Source organism: Heliangelus exortis, chromosome Z, assembly GCF_036169615.1.
Source record: "Heliangelus exortis chromosome Z, bHelExo1.hap1, whole genome shotgun sequence".
Taxonomy (NCBI): domain Eukaryota; kingdom Metazoa; phylum Chordata; class Aves; order Apodiformes; family Trochilidae; genus Heliangelus; species Heliangelus exortis.
In genome coordinates, this window is record NC_092454.1 from 2,158,610 (window position 1) to 2,179,589 (window position 20,980).

At 42.6% G+C, this 20,980-nt stretch overlaps 1 protein-coding gene across 1 annotated transcript; it reads left to right on the forward strand.

Moving 5' to 3' along the window:
- Window positions 1-3,335: 3,335 nt before the first annotated feature.
- LOC139789642 (3-ketoacyl-CoA thiolase, mitochondrial-like) lies at window positions 3,336-19,533 on the forward strand. The gene is made up of 10 exons (XM_071730593.1): window positions 3,336-3,479; window positions 7,473-7,639; window positions 9,476-9,604; window positions 10,329-10,445; window positions 11,459-11,606; window positions 12,920-13,095; window positions 14,246-14,375; window positions 16,487-16,557; window positions 18,250-18,404; window positions 19,335-19,533. The coding sequence occupies exons 1-10, from the start codon at window positions 3,464-3,466 to the stop codon at window positions 19,417-19,419; spliced, it is 1,194 nt and encodes a 397-aa protein (XP_071586694.1). The 5' UTR covers window positions 3,336-3,463; the 3' UTR covers window positions 19,420-19,533.
- The last annotated feature ends 1,447 nt before the right edge of the window (window positions 19,534-20,980 follow it).

The window sequence follows — 20,980 nt, forward strand, 5'->3', positions numbered from 1 at the left end:
AAAGAAAATCCAAAAGAAAGAAAAGAATCCAAAGCCTTGAGACTAAATTTATGCAACCCCAAGTGATAAATATTTTTTTTAACTCATGCAGCTTCACTGCTGTGTCTAAAAAGATGAATTTGTGAGGAAACAGTAGCAAAATGTGGGCATGTTGTAGAGTTTAAGCTTACATTCTGGCTAACCTTGCTGAACTTGCAACTTCAACACTGAAATCACAAAATACTTTGAAGTCTTTGCAATAATTTTTTTGCAAAAGATTGAGGTGACAAAGATGCACTGGAGACAATGGGTCATTTCCCTCCATTTTCAGCCAAAAAAAAAGAACAAAACCATTGAAACTGATTCTTTCAGACCCTACTTATCTGAAAAAAATCAGCATTTTGCCAGTGTGTATAAAGACAACATAATCAAAATGAATTGCATGAACTTTTTCTTCCAGCTTTATTGATCCCCATATAATACAGCCATAAATTAATTAACTTTTTTCCCCCTGAAAGAAGTTCTAGCAACGTAGTCATTAAGTAAAACAATCCACAGGGCACATTCCCCTACAAATGCAAAATTTATTTCAAAATTAATATGCCAGTGGACAAAAACTTTCAAATTCAAGTTGAAAAAAATTTTAAAAATAATATAAAAAAATGTGCTGCTACAGTGCAATGTATTTTGTTGGGGTTTTTTTTGAGGAGGGTTGTGAAGTCTCATTACCTTAACAAGCAGAAGGTGTAGCTGCTCTCCAAGAAGCTGAATGATACACAAGAGTGAATACTGTAGGTGAAATACTACTGCTTATAAACTATTTCTTTTTTCCATTTTGAACAAAGCTGTAAACTACACTCTTGTTTATAGGGAAATGCTTGTAATAGTCACTGTAATATTCAGCTGTGGATAAAGAAAAATTTGTGAAATAAAACACTTTTGAAAAAATTGTAACTTTCTGGTCAAAAAGGGAAATGTAAAAAACCAAAAACATTTATATGTATAGCTCAGAAACCCCTCCAGGGGCACCCCCTTGTCCTGGGGAGGAGGTTGTGTGCCCTTGTGGGGTTGTGTGTTGGCATTTCTCCCATGCCAGACAGCTCACTCTGCCTCAAAATCATCACCCTGCTGCATGAGGATCAGCAGAGCCAAGTCAGACCTGGTGATGAACTCTCTGAATCCTTCCCAATCATCACAAGGCTTGAGTTCTCACACCCACTCTATTCACAACCTTCTTCAGCACAGTGCTCCAGAGGGCCACAGCAGAGCTGGGTGGAAAAAAAAAGGCATTTAAATCTGATACTGTACTGATACTCAGCCTGTGTGACTGAAGGCCACACCAAGACCCTAAATCACCAGGTCCCAGAGCTGCTTTGTGCTCACCCAGAAGCTCTGCAGCACAGAGCATCCTGCTTTCCAGAGGCCTTTTTGGGCTGGAAGTCACTGGAAGAAGAGAGAAGTTCTCTGCCCCACAGGAAGATTTCCATCACCCCCACATCACCACAGGTGAATCAGAGCTTCAGCCAGCCCAGCAGGTCAGCTCTCTGGGGTGCATTATGTCCTCAGGCACCAAGATCCACAAAGAGACAGACAACAGATGAGCAAAGGCATTAGGAAAACTTCATAAAAGAGTCTGGAGCAATAAACACCTGAAGAAAAGTACAAATATTGGTGTCTACAGAGCCATTCTACTGTCTGCTCTTTTATCTGGGTCTGAATCATCTACCACCACCACCTGCAGCTCCTCGAGTGCTTCCATCAGTGCTGCCTCCACACAATCCTAAACATCCACAGGACTCACTCCATGACCACTGTCCCTCTCCTTCTAAAATCCTCATTTTCCAGTCCATGATATCAGGAACACTTCTGTTTGAAAACTACAAAGTACTTTATGATCACAAATGAACACTCTCAAAGCTTTTACTTAAGGATTGGAAGCTGTGACTGAATTTCAGAGGTGTGTAGACTATTTCTGTGGATCCTCCCATCTTCTCCCAGAGTCCACTGGAGTTTTTATGCACATAAATCATACCTCAGTGTGTGTTTTCAGCCACAAAATCTTTGAAAGGAGGTTTGTGGATCCTCTGCACCCAGCTGGGAGGTTGCAATGGGCAGGGCAAGTGGAGAACACATGGCAAGTTCTGCTCTTCTTCATTCAAGTCCAGAAAGCTAAAGCTTGGAAATAGAATTGATTTGCTTGGAAAAAAAACCTTTGGGACTGTAAAGTGCAACCCTTAACCCAGCCCTGCCAAGGCCACCACTGCCCCGTGGCCCTCAGCACCACCAAGACAAGAAATCAGCTGTTGGTTTGCTGAGCAAGGACCTACAAAACCTGTTTGGTTTCTCAGCCACTCATTCTCTCTCTTTTTTTCCATCAGAAGGGTCAGAAAACCTGAGAGCAGGACAACCACCAACCCTGTCACCAGGAGACACACACTGCAACCAGCAACCACTGCTGGATCAACCCTGCCTTAGGCAGTTACAGACTCAGAGAATCATTTGGGGTGGAAAAAAAACTGAAAATCATCAACTCCAACCCTTAACCCAGCACTGCCAAGGCCACCCCTGCCCCATGGCCCTCAGCACCACATCTCCAGGGCTTGGAAATCCCTCCAGGAATGATGGGGACTCCAGCCCTGCCCTGGGCAGCCTGGGCCAGGCCCTGACAACCCTTGCCAGGGAGAAATTCTTCTCAAGCTCCAATCTAAACCTCCAGCTCAATTCCTCTTCTCCCATCCCTTCTTCCTTGGGAGCAGAGCCCGACCCCCCCTGGCTCCAACCTCCTCTCAGGGGGTTGCAGAGAGCCAGAAGCTCTCCCCTCAGCCTCCTTTGCTCCAGGATCAACACCCCCAGCTCCCTCAGCTGCTCCTGGGCAGACTTCTGCTCCAGACCCTTCCCCAGCTCCCTTTCCCTTCTCTGGACACACTCCAACTCCTCAATGTCCTTCTTGTCCTCAGGGGCCCGGAACTGACCCCAGGTGCAGCCTCACAGGGGGACAATCCCTGCCCTGATGCTGCCTCCCACAAAGTTGCTGGCGATGCCTGATCTGTGAATCACCTCAGGGCTGTGAAGCCGCCATGAAAGCCCACGACAGGCGTTCGGGGGGGGGGGGGGGGATTTCGCTCCCTGAGAGAGAGGCCCGGCCCTCAGGGACAGACGGGCCGAGGCGGAAGAGAACCGGAGCCTCCCGCTACCGTTGTCAGGGTAACGCCGGGGAATCCGCCGATTCGCCACAGCGTGCTGGGTGGCGGTGGGAAACGGCGAGGAGGAAGAAACGAAATCAAGTGGAAAAAAAAAAAAAAAAAAAAAAAAAAAAAAAAAAAAAAAGAAGAAGATGAAAAAGAATTTTAAAAATCACTTTACAAGTGTCGCCTGCGCATGCCTGCTCCGGCCGTGGCGAATGTGCGGCGCGTAAAAAGGGCGGGCCGGGGCGGGGCGCGAAGCGCGCTGCCTGAGGGAGCGGAGCGGAGAGGGCGGTGCGGCCATGGCGCTCCTGAGGGGTGAGGCACCGCGGGGCTGTCGGGGGGTCACCGGGAGGCTCCTCACAGGCCGGGGAGGGGGAAAACGGGGATCTGGCTCCTCAGGAGGGCCGCCGGTCCCTGAGGGAAAGCGGGGTTCAGGCTGACGGGGAGGCTGGGACTGAGGAGAAGGGGACTGAAGGGACCGCGGCTCTCCCGGGGGGGTGGCGGGGAGGGGCTGAGGGGAAAGGGACTGAAGGGGCTCGGCTCTCCCGGCCGGGTTGGGCTTCTTGGGGTGGTCGGGCTCAGTAAGTTGTTTGAAGTTTGCGTTGTCTATCAGAAAACCCAAAATGGAGCCCCTGAGGTTGTCCTTGTCCCTCCGGCGGGGCTGAGGGGATTTCCCGCCCCGCGCCCTGTCAGCATCCCTGGGATAATTGGGAGGCTGGAAAAGATCTCTTCAGATCACGAAGATCAGCAGTCAGATAAATGCTTCTGTTCAAAAAACCCTTAAATCTTAGGTGCAGAGTGTCTGCCTCACGCCTGGAGGTGTTGGTACTGTTTGATTCTTTATTTTTTCTGTCACATCCCTGCCCCACATTGTCAGGAATGGTGCAGGATAAATTCGGGTTGGAAGTGTTCTTTTCACTGGAATGTTCACATTTGGAATGTTGGAAATGTTCACATTTTCTAAAAGTGTTTTATGTGAGGAACTGCTTCGTTCTCTATGTAGTTTAGAGTTTGTGCCTCTTAAAAGTGAGGTGGACGCAACGTTTCATACTTGATCTTGTATCAAACAACACTGGAATCTGTTGAAAAAAAAAAAGGGGGGCTTTCTACCTATTTGCCATTGCTTTACTGGCTGTGCTTTAGTGATAACAGATAAATCATGGCTTGAGGTTTTGTTGCTGAAAACAGTGTTGCAATAATACTGCTCTGTGAGCAGCTGTGCCCATGCTTGTTTGATGATAGTTTTCTGTGTCACCATCTCTCTCGCTGCAATATTTTTCATAAACTGCTCTTGCTCCTTAGCTTATTTTGTATTAATGTTAATGATTGGTTTTTAGGCCTTCAAAATAGGATCTGATGAAGAAATATTTTCATGCCAAGCACATGAGGGAAACGTTGGAGGGTTAGGGAATGTTTCAGAGCTGTAATAGCAGATGCCCCTTGGGCAGCAGACAAAAGCAGATTAAAAGATGGCTTGAATTGAGAGTTTGAGAAGGGTTCAGGGTGACCTTTCCTTTCTAGCCCCAGAAGTTCCCAAGTCCCAGCATTTAGTACTGTTTTGCTCTCGTGCTGTGTTTATCACCTTGGAAATTGGCAGAAATTCTGGAAGTCTTGTGATGGTGTGGGGCACTGCTAATTATTGGGAAGACTTGGAAGAGGCAGTGGTGTCCATTCTCACTCAGGACTTCAGCCAGCTCTTGCTCCTGAAGTTTTGTGGGAGTAGAATTTGGAGATCTCTCTCCAGCCAAGGAACATTAGGCAGGCTCTGGAGCCATCTGCCCACAGGGGAATGGCTCCGTGGTCACTTTAATTCAGTGTAACTCAACTGTTGTGTTGTGTTGCTGCTGCTGCTTCCCATGCTGATTCAGTCCAGTCTTCTCCCTTTGAGGCTGAAACTATTGAGCAGCCAGAAGGTAAATTCAGCCCCAGAACTGATCCAAAGGAAAATTACCCCTTTGTTTTCTCCTCATTCTGGGTTAATCTTCAGCTACTGCAGTTGTGTAGGATGAGCTCTGGTTTAGCCACCTCAGCCAGAGAGAGAGACAGAGGGAAGTTATTATTTCAAAAAGAAGGTTCAAGGGCAAAGTCCCATCCTTGCCCCTGGATTGTTTGTGGGGCAGCAGGGAGGATATGACTTGGCAAATAATGTGGATAACCAACAAGCTGGCCAAAAGGGAGGGGAACACATTTTTAAGCTTGGTCAGTCTGTAGCAAAACCTTTGTAGTCTTGTTGGCACAATTTTGGAGGAGACAGAGGGACAGGAATCAGTGTGTCAGGGCCTGCAGAGAGGATAAGCTTAAGGATGTGACATAATCCTTAAAAGAGCTAAGGGTGTTTTTGGTTTGGTTTTTATTTTTTTTGTATTTTTTTCAAGTGTTGTTAACATTTGATGAAGACTCAGAATTCACATTTCATAAATTATTGTTAGTACCATACTTTTATTTGGTGAGGTAAATGACTGGTGTACATTTAAATCTGTCACCTGAGTGCAGAAACTGCTCCTGAAGTGATTGTGTTGAACACAACCATTTGCCATGAACCTAAGTAGGTAAAACATCCTCACTTATGTTAAAAAAAACAACTTGTAGAGGTTCATGCTTCATGGTAGTGAAGACTTTTTTGCTTTTTTATTAAAATAATATGTACAAAAGTAAATATAATGAATCAAATTAAGAATTATTTTGGATTAAACTGAATTACTTGCAGATGTCAAATGAGCATAGGGTGCACCTTGGTACTTTTCAGACCTCTGGATATACTGAGGTGTCTTGACACACAGATTTTCAGTGCCTGTGATGTGCCCTCCTTGAAAGCCACCTTGGGTTTCATGTTCCTCCCTGCCCTTGAAGCTGCAGCTTCTCCTTAGGGAACTTCAGGGTGTTTCCCTGACCTTCTGAGTGTGTTCATTGCCTGGGTCAGATCCCAGCTGTGTGCAAGGAGCAAGCCATGACCAGTTTGGGAAGTCCTCTTCTGTAAAATCACTTAACCTGAGATCCAGCTACCTGAGGGACAGAGGAGGCAACCCAACCTTTGACACACCAGCCTGAAAACAGTGCCCAGGAGCAGCCCAGCAAAGGGGCATTTACATTCTTTTATGTCTACAAATCCTCCTGGTGGTGCTTAAAATAACCTTGGTGGCAGCTGCAGGGACCTGAGCTCCTTTGTTCAACTGGGGGAAAGTTCACAGGAGCAGCCACCCCTGGGCCCAGCAGGCAGTCCATGGCTTCACAACCTTGAGGTACCTCCTTCTAAAAAGAGCAGGATGTGCTTAATTAGGGACTGCTTTTCCTCTGAAATTAAAGGAATTAAAGCTCATCTCAAAAGTTATTTTTTATGTTTTACTTTATTTTTTTGTTTTGGTTTTCTTTGTGAAAACTATTGAAGAGTATAAGCCCAAAAACCCTGCTGCTTCTTCTAGGGTGAGGGAATGCCCTTTTTTCTTCTTCAAGAACTTGTTCCCCCTGATTATTTCACAGGTGTCCACTCTGGAATTTCACAGATGTTACTTCCATCTTTGAGCACACTGGCACTAATATGGTGTGGCAGCCTGTTTTGTCTCTCTGGTATCCAAACTGCTTGATGGGGTGGGGGTTTTTCTCCCCAGTTTTTGTAGAAAAGAGGTTTTTCTGGAATCTTCATAGAATTATAGACTGGTTTGGGTTGGCAGGGACCTTGAAGATGATCCAGTTCCACCCCCTTGTTTGGGCAGGACACCTCCTGCTAGACCAAGTTGCTCCAAGCTCTAAGCTCTTCTTTCTTCAGCTTCTTATAGGATCCTAGAATCTCAGGTTGGAAGGGACCTCAAGGATTATCTGGTCCAACCCTTCTAATATTATTATTTATGTGAGATGTCCCAGCACCCTATAAAGCTGAGACTTCAAACCTTCCAAAGTGGGGGAATCCATCACTTCCCCTGGGAGACCATCCCAATGTCTGACTGTCCACAGGGGGAAAAATTTCCTCTTGTGTTCATTCAGAATCTCCCCAGGAGCAACTTGTGCCCATTGCCCCTTGTCCATGGGACTCCTTGGAAATTGGGAGTCTCCATCTTTGTGAAATACTGAAACATGGTCATAAGGTCTCCCCTCAGCCTGCTCAAGGCTCAACAAGTTCTCTCAGTTTCTCCATAAGGCAGGGGCAGCTTCCTTGTCTAAATCACCCCTTTATCTTCTCTATCTTGAGCTGCATGTGCTCACAGTGTCTGTATGTCTTTCCACAGCCTCTTGTGAGTCAATCACCTTGTTACCCAGCTGAGCCTGTCTGGGTGCTCTCCCCTCTCACCTGCCCAATCCTCTCTTCTCCTGCAGGTGTCTTCATCGTGGCAGCCAAGAGAACCCCATTTGGGACCTATGGGGGTTTGCTGAAGGACTTCACAGCCACTGACCTGGCAGAACATGCTGCTCGAGCTGCCTTAGCTGCTGGCAAGGTCCCTCCTGAGATCATTGACAGCGTGGTGGTTGGCAGTGTCATCCAGGTTGGTGGCCTGGAAACTTGGCTGGGTGGGGGTGGCTCTCTCCAGCAGCAGCTTTGGGGGTGGCTCCTCTCAGTCATTCCTTGACTTTGCAGCCAAGAAACCCAAGTGGAATGGGGGAGTAGTTTTTATAGCACAGTGTTTCCTGTTGAAGGGACATGCCCCGTGTGATTTGGGGTGTTGCTGGGAGCCAGGGTCAGCTGTCTTTAGTACCAGAGGTAGTTTAAACTAGGACAAGCTGAGCTTTAAAAAGGGGGCTTCATTAGGTGGTTAGGTGCTAATTTCTGGTACCTTTTCCCAGTTTGAATGACTCAAGCTGTGGAATTCAGTCATCAGTGAGTTTGCACTGACTTGCATAAACCCCTTTCTTCTGGAGAATGTAAGTGATTTGAGCCCATTGGGGTTTTAAATAGATTTTTGGGCTGATGAAAATGAGTTTACTTAGAGCTGGAAGGACACCTACTTTGGCTGGCTGAGAGGCTGGGACAATCCTGTCTTGTTTTTTGCCACCAGCATTACAAGGCTGCAGTTACACAGGTGTCTAGATGTGAGTCTTTGTTTTAGGCAAGACAGCAAAGAACATTTCTGTTTTGTTTTTGTGTTCTCACCTTGCTTTTATTAAGGCTGGGCTCTCTTTATTTTCCATTCAGTGTTTCAAGGGTGAAGAAGAAACTGTTGTCTGAGAATTTTCATGCTAAGTGATCAAACATGCAGTATTCTTTCTTAAGGACTTGCAGCTAAAGGAGTAGCTTTTCATTCTTCCATCTCCTACAGCTGCTTTTAAGCCACTTCTTAGGTTTTGGAAGAACCTGTTTCTGGCCTAGAAAAACCAGAATATTGTTGCATTCAAATCTCCTTGAATACTTTCATAAAAATAATAGCATTTTCTTAACAAAAAACCTTCATGTTGAAATTACATTTCATTTCCTTTGCACTATATTTCTCAATCCCAATAGATTCTTTTCTGCATTCTTTTTAAGTCTTGCTTTATTAAGTTTAACTAACTATGAATGCATGACCACTTTTAACTCCCTTTCTTCAGCAGGAGTGGCTTGAGTAATGTTTATTTTTCTTTCTGAAGGTACATTGGCAGGTAGCATCATTCACAGAATTTTGTAATTCCTCTTAGCTTGGGACATAAGCCCCAAGAGCAAAAGTGTTGCCTTTGTAGTGGATCTTTTCCAAACAAAGCTAGAATAGGGCTGGTACAATTTTTTATTGTGTCAGTGCTCACCATCCTCTGCTGACTCAGGAGTTGAAATGCAGAAGCCTGATCATTTTTCTTTCATTTTATGTTGGAGCCAGGTTTATTAAAGGAGTGAGCTCTGAAGCAAACTGCTCTGTGTGCAGCTCCTTTCAACCAGAAGCCTGACAGAAGTTGAGAGAAATGAGATTTTGTCATTAGAAGACAGTGTCCAATTAGGAGATCAGAGTGATTATGAAGGAGCAACAGCAACTCCACCTTTTCTACACTGTCTGCTTTGGGGAGGGGGCTTCCCCTCTTCGTCTGAGTGATTTTAATTTAGGGTTCATTGTTGCTTGTCAGTCAGGATCTGGTCTTGCCTCAGCCTGTTGTGTGTCTGATCTTTTGAAAATAAAAAATAAGGGGATGAAGTTGCTGGCTTCAGTCTTAACACCTCCAGCCCCATTTTGGGGCTTTTGGGACACACAGTTTCTTGAAAATGCTTGTCAAGACCTTGCCCCTTTTTGATCAGCAAGGATGGGGTCTTCTTGAGGTGAATCAAAGTGCTTCATCTGACCAGCAGAATTTCCTTTTGACATTTCATCAAGGTTTATCAAAGAAATAAAGAGTGTAACTCACATTTTTTTTGCCTGCAGAGCTCCTCAGATGCCATTTATATTGCAAGACACGTGGGTTTACGTGTGGGAGTTCCTGTCCCAGTCCCAGCCCTCACCATCAACAGACTTTGTGGCTCTGGTTTCCAATCCATTGCCAATGGATGTCAGGTACAAAGCTGCTTGGTTTTGTGGTTTTTTTTTTTGTTTGTTTTTTCTCTATTAGTTTTAACATTCACTGGTGAGAGAAGAGACATGCCTAGAAATGTGGGATTTGTGTGTGGGGTGAGTCTTACTGTGGATTTTTAGCTCCCACTAGTGGAGACTTCCTGTTATCCTGCAGGGTTTTCAGCCTCGGCAGTGCTATGTTTTCTTCTTGGTTTTTAAAATCATCATTGTAGCTATTTTGTGTGTAACAAGTAACAGGCAGCAAAACAGTTGCATTCTGTGATCATTTTTGTACAAATGTGAATTACTGAGCTCCGGAACCACAACAGGAAGCTTTCATCTTCTGATCATTCTTTAGGTTCTCACCTATGCAAGCAGCCACCTGGGTTTTTTAAATGTCTTTTGTCTAGGAGCCAGATTTATGCCATCACTTTTTCTAAAATAGAGCAAAATCCACTTGCCTTTATAAAAACAAAACAGTCAACCACCTGTAAACCTGAGAGATGTAACCTCCCTGATATAATCATGAGGATAAAGGAAAATGCAATTAAAAATACAATCCAAATAGAAGGGCAAAACCCCTTGTAAAGTACACGTGGCTAAAAATGAATTAATTCTTGGTGCTGGGGTTTTATGGGTGACCAGGTCTTTTCCCTAAAAGAGTTTTTCTCTTTCTCCCCAAACCAGCAGACTAAATTCTAGATCTGTTTTGTTCTGCTGTTGACAGGAAATTTGCCTGAATGATGCAGAAGTTGTGCTGTGTGGGGGAGCTGAAAATATGAGCCAGGCTCCTTATGCCGTTCGAAACATCAGATTTGGAACCAGATTAGGAGCAGAACTCAAGGTCAAGTATTTATTTTTTTTACCTTTTTTGTGTGTGTGTGTGTGTGTGTGAATAAAATCATATTTACAGAGCAACATAGAGCTTCAGGCCTGTAGACAAATGAAATTATTGGAGATTAGGTCCAGGTTTGGTGCTTCAAACTGTTTACCCAGTATTCAGATGTTCCCAAAAGAAAATAAGTTCAGTCAATTTTCTGACTTTACCAAAACTTTTCTTTGAACTCCTGTTCCATGTTAAGTCTACTCATATAAACTCTTAGACACAAAACTTAGTTCACTTGGTGCTTCCCATCAAAGTACTTTATGTAAAATAAAAACTGTTCTGGTATCAGAGGCTGTCAAAAGAGCAGTTTGAAGTTAATAAGGTGAGCAGGGGATTGATAGATTGGGAAAGAACAGTTTGCCTCCAAAAAGCAGGCATCTCCATTTTAAAAAATGGTAACTTGAAGTGAAATCCACCAATTTCTCCAAGAGAAGTTATTTCTGTGTATTTTTTCTGAGCTGTCTGGCTTTGCTTTTTATCAGGTTGAGTGAAGTTGTGGGTATTTCCTCACCAGAGCTGCTTTACTTGGGCTCAAGAAAGGAGATTTTACCTGATGGTAGAGAAGGAGCCAAAGAATCAGGAGGCTGCTGCATATACACACAGTTCCTCACCCTGCCTCCTTGGTAACCAGAAAGACAGCTGTGTTTTCTTCTAGGTCTTTCATAAATAACTCCTGCAGCAGTGAAACACACTGAAATATCAAGAGTCATAGACTTTTCCTCCCCCAAAAAAGTGGAAAGAACCAGAGTAGAGCACAAAGTAGACTTAACTAAACACACCAGAACTTGCATGCTGGTTTTTATGTGTTTGTTCCACGTTAAACCAAGTCCCTCCAGGTAACCTGAATTAATTTTACAAAGAGACATTTGTTTCCAAGAAGCTGCTGAATCAGTAGCAACTATCAAAAAAAAAAACCCCAAATGCTAATATTACTCTGCTTTATGATTGTCTTTTCATAATGCTCCCTGCAGCTGGAAGACACATTGTGGGAAGGCCTGACAGATACCCATGTGAAAATACCCATGGCAGTTACAGCTGAAAATCTGGCTGCAAAATACAACATCACCAGGGAGGAGTGTGACAAATACGCCTACAAAACACAACAGAGATGCAAGGCAGGTGAGTAAAATGCAGAATGGAGGTGTTCCTATGATCTTATTTTCAAATCTGGTCAGTTTTTAGCACCAATTGGGAAGAGTTTTTCAGTTTTGTGTAGCTTGTGTTTCGGGGTGATTTGTCTTCTGCTCTGCAGACCTGTAATTCATGCTTTGGTTCACCCTGGGATACAAGTAGCTCACTCCTGAGGGGCTCGGCTTGGAATTGGCTGAGGCAGGTGCTGTGCACATCAGCAGGATAAGCAACAAGCCCCTTTTTGGGATTTTTGGCTACCTCTCCCGAGGGGACATTAAGTTCAGGCAGTGTCCTGTCATGTGTCCTGGTTGATGGCCTTGAATGTATCCAAGGTGCTTTCCAACAGCTGCTGCTCTGGAAGGAAGATCCTGTACTTTTTCCAGTGGCTGTACCAATGCTTTTTGTAACTTTGTTGTAACACTGGTGAGTTGCTTTCCCTGCTGATCTTGTTCCCTGACTCCTCCCAGTCCTGCAGCCTTGGCTGGAAACCCTGCCCTCCAGGAGGCTCTTGCAGCTTTCTTGTTTTCTAACATTTTACCTTGGTTGTGATTTCTTTATGTTATGACCAGCTCATCTTATTCCACACTCAAGAGCCCAGTGGCTTATCAGGAAAGGAAAAGGCTTTGTAAAATTTATTGAGACACTTCAGAGGTAGCTAAACAACAGCAGATCTGGCAATGCCAGTGTTTTAATTTTAAATCCCCTCATGTTGCATTTGTGGAATGATTTGAAGTGCTCAGAAGCTTTGGTTCCATTTTGGGAGGCAGGAGTTGTGGTTTTTAGTCTGTGTGTTCACATCAATGACATGGATAACAAAATTAAATCTAGTGGTTGTTTTTATTTTAAATAAAGGAGGAGTTCACTAATATTTGTGTTCAGAATTTGTGTTCAGAAATATTCATGAATATTTCTTTGGAGAAGTTTCCATTTGTAGAGTTTTGGCCCAGTTTCTAAAAAAAAAAAAAAACCAAATCCAAACAATAAAACATGTAAGCAAATGTGTTATTTAAGCAAAAACATAGAATTGTAGAATGGGTTGAGTTGGAAGGGACCTCAAAGCTCCTCCATTCCCACCCCCTTTCCATGGGCAGGGACACCTCCCACCAGCCCAGGTTGCTCCAAGCCCCATCCAACCTGACCTGAGACACTGCCAGGGATGTGTTCATAAAGCATGAACACTTCTGCCCCTGAATTTTTGGTTAAAACAGAGCAAAAACTGTGTGCCCATGCAAATGGGATTGTTGGCCATGCTGTGCAAGCATCTTGGGAATTTCATCTTTTCACTTCCTTTTCTTTTCCAGCTCAGGATGCAGGTTACTTCAACACTGAGATGGCCCCAATTGAAGTGAAAACAAGAAAGGGGAAAGAAACCATGAATAGGGATGAGCACCCCAAACCCCAGACCACACTGGAGCAACTGGGGAAGCTCCCAAGTATCTTTAAAAAGAATGGAACAGTGACTGCTGGGAATGCTTCAGTGAGTACGTCCAAGCCTTGGGTGGGGAAAGTGGCACCTCTCAGCTTTTCCAGGGTTTTTTGGTTGCTGTATTTGTCTGAGCAACTTTTGGCTGGTATCTCCTGGGAAAAAGGATTTTTAACTCCTATGTTAGTTTACTCTTCAAGGGATTTTTCACTCTGCTCCTAAAATTTGCTTCTGTGGCTTCTCACTGCTCTTTTAGTGAGACCTGGAGACTTCCTCTTCAGCCTTGAGTTAGGCAGTTGGTGCCTTCAGTGGCTGTGTAGAACTGATCATTCTACTTTGTTTTGGAAGCAACAATTACTGAACACTTCTAAATCAAGTGTTAGAATCAGTGGCCTTGCTGCAGCTGCCCCTCTTTACTCCACAGTTACTATTTTTTGTAGTCCAAGCTACATTTTGCTCTTACCCAGAGGAGACTGGGTACTTAGCAGGATGTCATTACAGCCTCTTCCTCTTATGATCATTATTTTAATCAACTGATGTCTGTTCTTTGGGCTGGAATCAACCCCCTGAGATCAAACAGTCTGAATTCCTGCCTGAAACAGATCATAACCACAATAAGTAGGGGTGTCTGGAAAGGATCTTTTCTAATTAATAGTACATACAATAGCCAATAGTAATATTTTAAAATTTATATTAAAATGATATTAAATTTTGTCCAGGCAGATTCTAGCTGCCCCATCCCTGGCAGTGTCTCAGGTCAGGTTGGATGGGGCTTGGAGCAACCTGGGCTGGTGGGAGGTGTCCCTGCCCATGGAAAGGGGGTTGGAACCAGGAGAACTTTAAGGTCTCTTCCAACCCAGACCAGTCTGGGATTCTCTGAAGTGTCCTTGCAAACCTACAGAGTGATGTTTCAAGTGTAAGGGAGACTTGAAATGGCAAAAATATATTTTACTTTTCCAAGATATGGAAACAAATTAACCATCTGTGTTTAACTAGCCCCCAAACCAGTGAAAGACTGTAGTTTGTTGTTTGGAACAAGCACTAATATATCTGTTAAATATTAGTAATAGTGCCTTGGCCTTGAGGTTTGGTTTTTGGGTTTGGCTTGGTTTTTTTTGAGGGGCATATTTAGTTTTAAAGTGTGGGGATTTTTGTTTCTGTGTGCATTTTCTCCCCTAAGAAATCTTCTCTCTCTCATTTCAAGGGGGTGTGTGATGGGGCTGGTGCAGTCATCATTGCCAGTGAATCAGCTCTTAAAAAGCACAACCTCACTCCTCTGGCCAGGGTAGTAGCCTTCCACTCATCTGGCTGTGACCCTTCCATAATGGGCATTGGTAAGTGTCAATTTTCAAGCTATTAGTCAAATAATCTTGTGTTGGGTGCTCTGAATGCTGACCTGTAGCATTAACACTGATCTATGGTCCCCCAGGCACCTTTATTCCTTTTATTTATTCCTTTTATTTATTCCTTTTATTTATTCCTTTTATTTATTCCTTTTATTTATTCCTTTTATTTATTCCTTTTATTTATTCCTTTTATTTATTCCTTTTATTTTTTCCTTTTGTTTTTTCCTTTTGTTTTTTCCTTTTGTTTTTTCCTTTTGTTTTTTCCTTTTGTTTTTTCCTTTTGTTTTTTCCTTTTGTTTTTTCCTTTTGTTTTTTCCTTTTGTTTTTTCCTTTTGTTTTTTCCTTTTGTTTTTTCCTTTTGTTTTTTCCTTTTGTTTTTTCCTTTTGTTTTTTCCTTTTGTTTTTTCCTTTTGTTTTTTCCTTTTGTTTTTTCCTTTTGTTTTTTCCTTTTGTTTTTTCCTTTTGTTTTTTCCTTTTGTTTTTTCCTTTTGTTTTTTCCTTTTGTTTTTTCCTTTTGTTTTTTCCTTTTGTTTTTTCCTTTTGTTTTTTCCTTTTGTTTTTTCCTTTTGTTTTTTCCTTTTGTTTTTTCCTTTTGTTTTTTCCTTTTGTTTTTTCCTTTTGTTTTTTCCTTTTGTTTTTTCCTTTTGTTTTTTCCTTTTGTTTTTTCCTTTTGTTTTTTCCTTTTGTTTTTTCCTTTTGTTTTTTCCTTTTGTTTTTTCCTTTTGTTTTTTCCTTTTGTTTTTTCCTTTTGTTTTTTCCTTTTGTTTTTTCCTTTTGTTTTTTCCTTTTGTTTTTTCCTTTTGTTTTTTCCTTTTGTTTTTTCCTTTTGTTTTTTCCTTTTGTTTTTTCCTTTTGTTTTTTCCTTTTGTTTTTTCCTTTTGTTTTTTCCTTTTGTTTTTTCCTTTTGTTTTTTCCTTTTGTTTTTTCCTTTTGTTTTTTCCTTTTGTTTTTTCCTTTTGTTTTTTCCTTTTGTTTTTTCCTTTTGTTTTTTCCTTTTGTTTTTTCCTTTTGTTTTTTCCTTTTGTTTTTTCCTTTTGTTTTTTCCTTTTGTTTTTTCCTTTTGTTTTTTCCTTTTGTTTTTTCCTTTTGTTTTTTCCTTTTGTTTTTTCCTTTTGTTTTTTCCTTTTGTTTTTTCCTTTTGTTTTTTCCTTTTGTTTTTTCCTTTTGTTTTTTCCTTTTGTTTTTTCCTTTTGTTTTTTCCTTTTGTTTTTTCCTTTTGTTTTTTCCTTTTGTTTTTTCCTTTTGTTTTTTCCTTTTGTTTTTTCCTTTTGTTTTTTCCTTTTGTTTTTTCCTTTTGTTTTTTCCTTTTGTTTTTTCCTTTTGTTTTTTCCTTTTGTTTTTTCCTTTTGTTTTTTCCTTTTGTTTTTTCCTTTTGTTTTTTCCTTTTGTTTTTTCCTTTTGTTTTTTCCTTTTGTTTTTTCCTTTTGTTTTTTCCTTTTGTTTTTTCCTTTTGTTTTTTCCTTTTGTTTTTTCCTTTTGTTTTTTCCTTTTGTTTTTTCCTTTTGTTTTTTCCTTTTGTTTTTTCCTTTTGTTTTTTCCTTTTGTTTTTTCCTTTTGTTTTTTCCTTTTGTTTTTTCCTTTTGTTTTTTCCTTTTGTTTTTTCCTTTTGTTTTTTCCTTTTGTTTTTTCCTTTTGTTTTTTCCTTTTGTTTTTTCCTTTTGTTTTTTCCTTTTGTTTTTTCCTTTTGTTTTTTCCTTTTGTTTTTTCCTTTTGTTTTTTCCTTTTGTTTTTTCCTTTTGTTTTTTCCTTTTGTTTTTTCCTTTTGTTTTTTCCTTTTGTTTTTTCCTTTTGTTTTTTCCTTTTGTTTTTTCCTTTTGTTTTTTCCTTTTGTTTTTTCCTTTTGTTTTTTCCTTTTGTTTTTTCCTTTTGTTTTTTCCTTTTGTTTTTTCCTTTTGTTTTTTCCTTTTGTTTTTTCCTTTTGTTTTTTCCTTTTGTTTTTTCCTTTTGTTTTTTCCTTTTGTTTTTTCCTTTTGTTTTTTCCTTTTGTTTTTTCCTTTTGTTTTTTCCTTTTGTTTTTTCCTTTATGTATAACATGTTTATAAACCTTTATATATATTTTTTTTTTCATCCAACTCACCCTGCACACCATTTCCCAACAGGCCCAGTGGCTGCAATCACCGAGGTTCTGAAGAAAGCAGGACTGACCCTGAAGGACATGGATTTGGTGGAGGTGAGGAGTTTTAACATGAGCAGTGAGCTTATTCCTGGTATTTTTAGCAGAAATATTCCACTTGTACATGGAATCATCTCTGGAGGGGTTTCTCCATGCCTGCAGCCTGATCTCTTTCCATCTAGTTCCTGCCATGCAGTTGCAGCCATTATAAAGAATTCAAATGGTGTGGTAGCAAGTTTGGGGGAAAAAAACCCAACCAAACAAAACCATCTTCATGTGACATTACATTTTAGTCCTTTGGCTGACTTTTAATGTTTCAAGTTTGTCACATTTCTCCATTTGTGAGCAAGGCCTTTTTTTGTCACAGCAATCTGCTTTTCATTAATTACCTTGGAATACACCACACCATTTTTTTAAATAAAAAAAACCCCACATTATTTTGCTTCGTGTCACACATGTCAGAAAGATTTGAATTTATTTTGCCTGTGTTGCTTACACTTGAATAAACACAATGTTTAACATTTATCTCAATCAAAATGACCTGGAGAAGAAGCCCACCCCACTTCAGCTCTTGTGCACATGTATTGTTGAAAGCTTCTGTGGGAAATCAGATGGAGTAGATTCATAAAATGGTTTGGGTTGGAAGGGACCTCAAAGCTCCTCCATTCCCACCCCCTTTCCATGGTCAGGGACACCTCCCACCAGCCCAGGTTGCTCCAAGCCCCATCCAACCTGACCTGAGACACTGCCAGGGATGGGGCAGCCACAGCTTCTCTGGGAAACCTGGCACAGGGGCTCAGCACCCTCAAATTCAACAATTTCTTCCTCATGTCCAACCTCAATCTCCCCTCTTCAAGTTTTAACCCATGGAACAACAAAACAACAAGAATTAAATAAAGGCATTGCCATGCAAGCCAGGCTCCAAATCCCTCCCCTCTGAGGACATTCTATTTGGCATGGCTTGGCTCAAACACACTGCATGGGTACATCCCCAATTCTCTGGCTCTTTGCTACACTTGCAGAGCCAATTCCTGTGCCTCTCTGAGCTCACACTGACAGGGAAGATTCTGGAGCCTTGTTAGGAGTCAGAGAATCCTGACGGTTGGAAAAGACTTGGAAGGTCATGGAATCATAGAATGGTTTGGGTTGGAAGGGACCTTAAAAGATGATTTAGATCCAAGCCCTTTCCATGGTCAGGGACACCTCCCACCAGCCCAGGGTGCTCCAAGCCCCATCCAACCTGACCTGAGACACTGCCAGGGATGGGGCAGCCACAGCTTCTCTGGGAAACCTGGCACAGGGGCTCAGCACCCTCAAATTCAACAATTTCCTCCTCATGTCCAACCTCAATCTCCCCTTTCTCTCCAAGTTTTAACCCATTTCCCTTGTCCTCTCCCTACCCCCCCGTGTCCAAAGCCCTCCCCCAGCTTTCTTGGAGCCCCTTCAGATATTGGAAGGTTGCTCTGAGCTCACCTGGGAGCCTCCTCTTCTCCAGGCTGAACAACCCCAATCCCTCAGCCTGGCTTCCCAGGGAGGTGCTCAGCCCTCTGAGCATTTGAGTGCCTCTCCTCTGGACACCTTCCAGGAGCTCTGTGTCCTTCTGCTGTTGGGGACTCCAGAACTGGACCCAGCAGCCCAGGGGGGGTCTCAGCAGAGCAGAGGGGCAGAATATCCCCTCTCTTGAGCTGCTCCCTGTCCTCCTCCTGGTGGTGGTTGTTCCTTACTGGTGCTGTTCCTCTCCTGCTGTAGGTGAACGAGGCCTTTGCACCTCAGTATCTGGCTGTGGAAAAAGTTTTGGGCCTTGACCCAGAAAAAACCAACATCAACGGCGGGGCCATCGCTGTGGGTCACCCTTTGGGTGCATCAGGATCACGGATCACAGCTCACCTGGTCCATGAATTAAGGTACCTAAGTAGCCATGAACTCAGTTCTGATGCGTTTACCTTCCCAAAATGTTAATCCAGAACTTCTGTGACTAAAATCTTCCACTCTGCAAACTGAAAGCTCCCCGCGATGAACTTTGTGGCTTTCTTGGCATGTCTGTTACCTCTGTGCTGTCCTGCAGACCCTGCCTCTCAGTCATTTCTGTTGTCAGTACAGGATTTTTACCTTCCTCTCCATCTGATCCAAGCCTGCAGTGGCCAGTGAGAACCTTTCCTTTATGGAAATGGCCTGGGAGCAAAGTCTGGTTTTCATTTCACAGGGCACGTTTAACAGGCTTTGTCATCACCTTTACAGAATTATCAGAGCTGGAAGGGGGCTCTAAAGATAATCTCGTCCACCTTGCAGAAATTTTGACTCTTTTGGCTTGCTTAGCATTATTTTTATCTCTGTTTTCCTTTCCCCCCCTCCTCAGGGCAGAGATCACTCCATCCTTCTTCTTGTACTTGCAACACTGGGTTAGAGTTCCAACCACAAAGTCTCAGCTTATGTAGAAAACTGTTTCTTGGAGTGTGGCTGCAGAAAGCTCAGCTTTTCAAAGCAGCCTTGGCAAGGAAATGCTGTTTTACTTATACATCATTTTTATTACGTGCTGAAACCACAAATACCCCATAATTTCATTCCTTGCCAAGTTTGTATGCCCAAGAACAATGTCACAACCCATCTTTTAGATAAGGCTCAGCCCTCCAGCTCCTTGTTTTATCTGACAGAAGTATTTCAACAGTTGAGGCTTCGTGATTCTTGTCTAGAAAAAAACACCACACACATTCCAAAAGGGGTCATCTCCAGAAGAACTGCCTTGATAGCTGTTTTCTCTTCTAAAAAACAAGACAACAGCCACTGTGGTTTCCTGAATCTCAATATTTTTTTGTGTTTTTTCTCTCCCTGGACAGGCGGCGCGGCGGGAAGTACGCGGTTGGTTCAGCTTGCATTGGTGGTGGCCAGGGAATTGCTCTGATCATTGAGAACACAGCCTGAGAGGTTCTGGGGACCTGTCCTGCTGCCCAGCTCACCAATTCCCTGAGCAAACTTCTGCCTTTTGTGACAATAAAGCATCACTACGTTTTGTGCCATTCCTGCAAGGTAAAAGAATAGATGAGAAGTCTTGAATGATGAACACACACAAAAAAAAAATAATTTCCAGTGTCTTTCTAAGGAAAGGACGTGGAACAAGCTGCAATTTCACACTGATGAAGTGTTTTCTAAAAGCCTCTTTGCAATCAAGGTTAATGTCTTTCTGGAGGGAAAAATTCTCTTCATTTCCTGAGCCAATTGCCTGCCAAACTTTAACCAAACCTGCCTTAAAATAGCAGTCAGTGGAGCTTTTTAAGCAAGTATTGCTTAAATTCTTCTTCTTTCAGCTGCTGCTGTCTGGCACATGTGCCTCTTTTCTCATCAGGAAATGTAAAAAATTAATTGGAGATCTTCTGAAGTCTATACTGATGGTAGACTGATGGCTCTAACCTGTACCCTGCACTTTTACAAGGGAAAAGCAAACCCAGCAAAAGCTGAAATTGCCACTGTGCCTCCCCAAAGAACAATAAATGTAACAGAAAAAAGAAAACAACATAAAAAAAGGCCTTGGTGTTCCTTTGTTTGTTTGTTTGTTTCAAAAGCAACTCACTGGGAGGATTTTGTTACTTCTGGTAAAGGTTTTGTGGTTGGTTTTGGAGAGGTTGTGAGTAAACTTGGTGTTTAGTAGGTAGTTTCTAGAGAACTCCAGCAAACTCACCAGCCTTCCAAGGAAAAGGGGGATGGTTGCATCTGACCACTTGGCTCTGCACCCAGCAGCTCATTCCTTAGCTCCCTCCATGGCATCATCTCTTATCTCCTGGGTCTCTTCCCTTCTTAGTGATAAGCCTGAGCAAGTTGTCTTGCCCCTCACAGGCAGTGGAGGTCAAGTTGTGAACCCTTTGGAGTGATGTGGATTACATCTGGGTGAAAGAAGAGCTGTGCTGACCCTGCTTGCTGCGTCCTCCGGGCTGGCTGCACCATCAAGAACAGCTCGCAGCTTGCTCTGACCTAGAGATCCACCTTAGATACTCAGTTAGTTGGACACATTCCATGTGAGGCAGAGCAGGTACTGTGCTACTTAAACTGAAATAGTAGCAAAGGCTTCAGCCTTTCCTCTTTCTCATTCTCTTTCCACTTTCAAAACATTGTTTCTCTTCAGTTTCTTGCCGCTGGCCCCAGCTGGGAGGGTTGTGAAAGAGGGGAGGTTATTCAAGACCTGACAACCCAGCCTGGCAAGAAATTCAAGTCAAGTTTTGTTGCAGCTGATGGGTAACAGTTGGAAGTCTCCTGATCACCCTTCCTGGGCTTTTTGTGGAGGCACAGTCTTTAAAGACTGGGGAAATCCTTAGCACTATTTATATGAATTTAAAAAACAAACCAGCAGCAAGCCAGATCTTCTAACACTTTTTTTTTTTTTTCTTTTTACTCTTATCTTACAAAGTTAGGGTTACTGAGGTGTCCCTGTTCAAGACACCACATGGATTTTATAAAGCAGGATGTTTTCTCTTCTTAGTTCCTTCCATAG

What these genes read in the sequence shown, in the direction of transcription:
- LOC139789642 (XM_071730593.1), top strand. An exon ending in CCATTGCCAATGGATGTCAG is followed by an intron (nt 9,605 to 10,328) that starts GTACAAAGCTGC and finishes TGCTGTTGACAG; the next exon opens with GAAATTTGCCTGAATGATGC. An exon ending in AGGACATGGATTTGGTGGAG is followed by an intron (nt 16,558 to 18,249) that starts GTGAGGAGTTTT and finishes CTCCTGCTGTAG; the next exon opens with GTGAACGAGGCCTTTGCACC.